At 42.2% G+C, this 5932-nt stretch overlaps 1 protein-coding gene across 4 annotated transcripts; it reads right to left on the bottom strand.

The window, feature by feature from the left end:
* Nucleotides 1-312: 312 nt before the first annotated feature.
* On the bottom strand, nucleotides 313-5724 carry LOC110514472 (GA-binding protein subunit beta-1). Of its 4 annotated transcripts, none has more exons than XM_021593855.3 (9): nucleotides 5572-5724; nucleotides 4632-4739; nucleotides 4263-4430; nucleotides 3854-4048; nucleotides 3479-3584; nucleotides 3214-3294; nucleotides 2862-3026; nucleotides 1971-2089; nucleotides 313-1884 (listed from the first exon to the last, which is right to left on the bottom strand). In XM_021593855.3, exons 2-9 carry the CDS (start codon nucleotides 4737-4739, stop codon nucleotides 1417-1419), a joined length of 1410 nt encoding a protein of 469 aa, XP_021449530.2. In that variant the 5' UTR covers nucleotides 5572-5724; the 3' UTR covers nucleotides 313-1416. The 4 variants fall into 4 exon arrangements, with proteins under 4 accessions (XP_021449530.2, XP_090085148.1, XP_021449520.2 ...); XM_090229022.1 differs by having other exon boundaries at nucleotides 4632-4742; nucleotides 5572-5706; XM_021593845.3 differs by having other exon boundaries at nucleotides 3452-3584; nucleotides 5572-5698.
* Between the last annotated feature and the right edge of the window lie 208 nt (nucleotides 5725-5932).

The raw sequence follows: 5932 nt of genomic DNA, 5'->3' as shown, positions 1-5932 counted from the left end.
CACGGGAAACCTACTACCATACCCGGTTCAAAGGCACTTAAATCTTTTATCTTGCCCATTCACTCTCTGAATTGGACACACACAATCCATGTCTCAAGGCATAAAAAAAATCATTATTTAACCTGTTTCCTCCCCTTCACCTACACTGATTGAAGTGGATTTAACAAGTGGCATCAAACCTTTCACTTGGGTTCACCTGGTCAGTCTGTCCTGGAAGGAGCAAGTGTTCCTAATGTTAGGTACACTGTATGTAGATGCAGTTTGTCGATGAGCAATAGTCATAGAATAAATAAATCAAAAGGACAAGTAGCATGCATGGATAGAATAACAATAAACGCTTATTTATTGAATTCTAAAAATACATTTAAGAAAGGGGTATTCAACATAGAAAACAATTTCCCATATTTTCTCACTAACATTATTTTGTAGCAAAATTGTATTTTTTTTTCTCCTAACCAACTGAAAGATAACCCCTGATTGTGCTTTTATAATGTTCATAAAGAAGCACTTAGTGTCAAATTAACCAGCCATAAAGAGAGCATATGTAAACAATATTTTTCTGAGAGTATTAGTTTAAACTGGACTGCGATGACAGATCAATGTCTATTGACAGATGCTGGTCTATACAGAGTATAATGCTTTAAAATGACAAAAGGAACAAAAATAAGAGCTTAAGAATAACAGTGACTTACACATTAACTCTAAAATCTAACACTACTTGGAACAAAAAAGGAAAACCTACAGTATCTTAGTGTCTGAGTGGTCTGCAGCTAAAATAGTACTAGAATAGGATATTCAAGACAGATTTAAGAAAGCTGGCCATCTAGCAAAGAAACACCGATATCCCACACCTCGACCTCACCCACAGATGCCCAAACACTCACACATACAGGTACGCAAATAACTAGAACTTAGCCAGCCTTAGAACATTTTCTGAAGAATCAGATGCATTTTCTCAGTTAGCACTATACACTTGAGCTAACTTGATTCTATTTTAAACATGACGCTGAAGACATGAAACAGAAATGCTGGGGATTGAATATCCTATATTAGAATGTGTTGCAAACCTTATTCTTAGGAGAATGAATGCACAGTGCAATCAAACCCACATTGCAGTATTTACACTCCTATGCAAACATAACTTTTCTTACTTTCTCTAAATTCACAGAAATTTTTGTACACGGTGGAGCCATCTGCATCCTTAACTCCTCCTACAGGGCTCAGCGTTAGCTTACAAGTGCTCGCCAATGGCTTCTTCATCAAAAGTATTGCAAGTAAATAAAATAATCTCAAAACCTAGTTACAAATACAATGTTATCGTTCTAAAATAAACAAGTAATAACCGTTAATATTAATATAAATGCATAAAACAAGACATATCATGAGAGAACACCAAGAGAACAGAGGGACGCTTGACTACCGCCTCCTTCCACGTCCTCGTCCCCTCCCTCTCCCCCGTTTGGGGGTCGTTGTGACCTTAGTTGAAGCCTTCTCCGTTTCCTCTGTATCATCCACTGTTATCTGTTCTCCCTCCCCTGAATCCAGCTCCTCCTCCACTTTAACCAGAATGGTGTCTTCCGGAAATGGGACGTCCTCCTCCCCTTCCACTTTGTCCTCCTCCACAACTCTCTCCTCGGTCTCGTGTTGTTTTTCCATTTGGACCACCTCCTCTTCTGCCTCCTGGACACCTGTGCAGGTAGAACCAGTAGCATTGCTGGTATTGTTGCTCTGTTGTTGCTCTATGGCCTCCTCTAGTCGGAGGCGGTACTGCTCAGCCTCCTGCTCCTTCTGTAGGAGCTGTGTGCGGTACTCCTGGGCCTTCCGGTTGGCCTCCTGCAACTGCTTCTGGAGCTGCTCCCGACTGCTGTCCCCCGACTTCGCTTTCTGAGAACAATGGACACACACAGTAAGAGGAGAGAAACTATTTCAGAATATTATGTCAAGCCACAAAAATGGGGACCTTTGCTGACCTTGTCTTTGGGTCTGGTTAGGATGGCTGCAGGCTCTATTCTCCTCTTGCGTGCAGGAGAGGGATAAGGCTCCTGTTCCACCACCTCCTCTGTGATCTGACCAGTCGGGACTGCCACCACTACAGAAACAAAACACAAACTCATGAATGCATTCATTGTAATGTCTTGAAAAAGGCTGACATGAGCACAAGTAAAATCTATATAAACATACACTCATTGGCCAGTTTATTAGGTACACATATCTAGTACCGGGTTGACACCCCTCTGCCTCCAGAACAGTCTGAATTCTACTAAGTTGTGGCGTTCAAATGTTGCTCAATTGGTATCAAGGGACCTATCAATAAGCTTTTTCTCGTTTTTAAGCTGATAGGAGTGGAACCCGGTGTGGTCGTCTTCTGCAATAGTCCATCCGTGACAAGGATCGACAAGTTGTGCATTCCGAGAAGCCGTTCTGCACTGTTATTTGCCTGTTTGAGGCCTGCCTGTTAGCTTGCACGATTCTTGCCATTCTCCTTCGACCTCTCTCATCAACAAGTGTTTTCCCACAGGACTGCAGCTAACTGGATGTTTTGTTTGTTGCACTATTCTCTGTAAACCCTAGATACTGTTATGTGTGAAAAGCCCAGGAAAAGCCATTTCTGAAATACTGGAACTGGTGAGCCTGGCACCAACAATCATACCATGCTCAAAAGTAGCATAGGTCACTCATTTTACCCATTCTAACAGTCAATCAAACAGTAACTGAATGCCCCGATGCCTGTCTACCTGCTTTTCATAGCAAGTTACAGCGACTTGACTTACTGTTTGTAGGAGCGAACCATTTTCGTGAACGGGTGGTATGCCTAATAAACTGGCCACTGAGTGTATATATAGATGTGGTTTTCTACTTACTTTGCTGCCCCTGCATAGTGACAAAGAACTGCTGCCCAAGTCCCGCTGGCTGCAAGTTGCCGTGTTGGTCCGTCACTATGGTGATGACCCTCTGACCTCCATCACCCACTACATGCTGAATGGCCGAATCCACAGAATCTGCAGCGATTGCGTCCTCAGATTTGCCTGTGGGAAAGATAGTGTTACTTACCATTGCAGTCTAAGAACTATAATACAGATCTGAGTTAGCCCGAACGCACAGAGTTATCATTTTATAGAATATGATATAGATCAAAGTACTATTAATTGTAACATGAGTAGCTCAGAGTAATTTGTAGTGTTATCCTCATGGTTATGCATAGACATCACTTACCTGCATTTTTACCCATGGGACCTGAGGCTTCTGCCAGGGCTGCCAGTGTTGCCAGGACTGAGGTGGTAGAGACAGATTCTCCTGGAATAATAAGATAATGAAAAACCTCAATCAAGTCATCCCATTTAAAAGTGTCTTGGGTGACGTCAGGTGGTAACTAAGGTTCCCCATTTATATAAATGATAAATGTCAGCGAGTTATATTTGATATACCTCTAGTTAATTTGTACCCAACTTACTGTAACCTGTGCTCCAGTTGCCCATACCTGACTTGGCGGTGGTGTTGACGAGGTCAGAGAGGTTCACGACCCCAGCAGAGGAGATGATGAACTGGGGCTCGGGGTTCATGTTCACTTGGTTCTGCATGCCATCCTGTGTACATACACAAAACACACCTTGAAGGTGTTATCTAACACAAAAACACAGATACAGTTCCTCCCACATACTGGGCAACAGTTTAACCTTCAGGGCCTCAACACGTGTTACATAAACCAGTGATAAGAACACATACTTGCACATGTTTAGATAAAAAAATAATATTCATCTGTGTTCACGTCCCTTCTTATACAGACATAAGGGCATTTTTGTGAAAACAAATGAACATCAGAGCCATAAAAAAACAACACACACAGTTCCTTCACCTGTAACAGTATCATGAGCTCAGTGTTGCTGGTATCCATGGCGATGTCAAAGGGCGTCTTGTCAAACTTGCTGAGGGAGTGGACGTCTGCTCCATATTTGAGCAGCAGCTCTGCCACCTCTCTATGACCGTGCTGGGCCGCCCAATGCAGGGCTGTCATCTTCAGCATGTCCTTAGCGTTGATGTCCGCTCCGCTCTGTTAGGGAGCACAGCACGCCCCCCCCCCCCCCCCAGTGGTGGGAAAGAGATAGGAAGGTGAGACGAGTAGCCTAGATTCCAAAATGTGGGTGGTGAACATTCAACATGAAAAAAATAACATTTGTTTGTCAGTCACTTTAATAAAAATATAACTATTATGTTTTTCATATAAACAGCTGAATACTGTCAGCTTTACATTTGGCTGCCCTTACACTGACTAGCAGCTCCACTATATTAGAGTGGCCCTCTGTGGCCGCCATGTGGAGTGGGGTCCTGTCCACTTTGGTCCGGGCATCCCTGCTAACGCCTGCTCGGAGAAGCACCTCAGCCGTGGAGTGGTGTCCGTACTGAGCAGCTAGATGGAGCGGGGAAGTCCCCAGCTAGAACACACGGTTTGGTTTATGAGGACGCAGTCCCTACAACACTGTGTCTGGATTGTGTGAAAGAAGCCAGCACTGCAACATAGGTAGATTTGTGATGTACCGCAAGAGATCTGAGGAACAATATCTCTGTGTTAGGCTACATGCGGTGTGAAATCATAAATTGTGTAGATGGGAGTATCCCTACAGTGAGACCCTTACCCAATCAGTGGTGAAGGGAGCTCCATTGACCATGAGGGTCCTGACATCATCATCCAGCCCTGCCCGTGCAGCCTCCAGCAGCCGCTTCCCCAGGTCCACCAGTGACATCTACTGGGAGAGAGAAAGAGTGCTTTTGCGTAAGAATGTCAAAACAATAAGACAAACCCCTTGAGTGAATAGAAGCCAGGCACTGCTAAAAAAAAGTCTCTAGAGAAAGGTTTTTGCTGCCAAAATAGAATTGTTTATGCTCTGCGAAACATGTTGCATCAATGTGATTTATTGGTGTAATGTTGATGGTTGTATTGAAGGAAAATTGCAGTACTACGAAATATTCCGTTTGTGTACATTTGAAGCAATCGTAGTCAGAACCCATGTGAAATTGTGGCAGCAATAAGAACCAACTTGGCAAAAGTGAAATGATTTATTTAGCTAAATTCAGGCTAGCTGAAGAAACACTGACTGAATTATCGCACAGTTCAATTAGCTGGGCTTGAACTTTTCTCGTTAGCTAGTAATACATATAATGTAACAATCAACAATATAAGCTTTGATACTTGGTTGGTGGTATGTTCCGGTGGAAGTCGAATATGAAACTACGGATGGCAAAGTGGGTACCAAATCTGTCTACTTCCACATCCGCACTATTATTGCTAGCTAGTTACTAGCATTCAGAACTGAAGATGGTTTTGATTTTCACAAGACTTCAAAGAGAGCATATCCCCGACACATAATCAATAACATCTTAATAGTATTTGGCGTTGGCGTTTTGGTTATTTAGCTACAGTGTAAGATAGCTAGCTAGATAGACAGCTAATAATGTCAATGGCTTAGTTTTAAAAGTAGCTAGCTATCTAACGTTAAGCTTTTTAATTTTTTTTTACACGGTTTGTTGATATTTAGCTACAGCTAACAATGGATTAGGTTTTCAAGTGTTGCTTACCTTAGCTAGTCGTTAGCTAAAAGTGCAACTCTTCTAATTTCTGCCGCCGAATGTGTGTTTATTACACTTTCGTAACTTCTACACAGCTAAACAAACATAATATTTATATTTTTTGCAGAATCAAATATGGCGGCCAGGCACACCGGAAGTGGTAATAGTATGTAGTGTGCAGCAAAAATGTTCCACAAATGTTCCCACGCTCAAACATGATAAGAGACACTAGTATATCTTATGTAAAGTGATACTAATATGTAATGTAGTTATTGCCCAACCAAAAATACTGAATATAGCAAGATGTTTCAAATTCAAACCTCTGGTGAAACAACTAGTCTGATCTAATATAGTGAACTACATTTTCCAT

Source organism: Oncorhynchus mykiss, chromosome 3 (assembly GCF_057628025.1).
Source record: "Oncorhynchus mykiss isolate SJ-2025 chromosome 3, ASM5762802v1, whole genome shotgun sequence".
Classification (NCBI taxonomy): Eukaryota; Metazoa; Chordata; class Actinopteri; order Salmoniformes; family Salmonidae; genus Oncorhynchus; species Oncorhynchus mykiss.
The sequence above is the reverse complement of the archived record's forward strand: the minus strand, read 5'-3'. Positions and strand labels throughout refer to the sequence as shown.

Bases quoted from the DNA above. Each gene is read 5' to 3' on its own strand.
- LOC110514472 (XM_021593845.3), bottom strand. From the start codon at position 4,739: ATGTCACTGGTGGACCTGGGGAAGCGGCTGCTGGAGGCTGCACGGGCA. The intron at 4,049-4,262 runs GTAAGGGCAGCC...GCTCCCTAACAG, and splicing joins TAGTGGAGCTGCTAGTCAGT to AGCGGAGCGGACATCAACGC. The intron at 3,585-3,853 runs GTGAAGGAACTG...GTATGTACACAG, and splicing joins AGCTCATGATACTGTTACAG to GATGGCATGCAGAACCAAGT.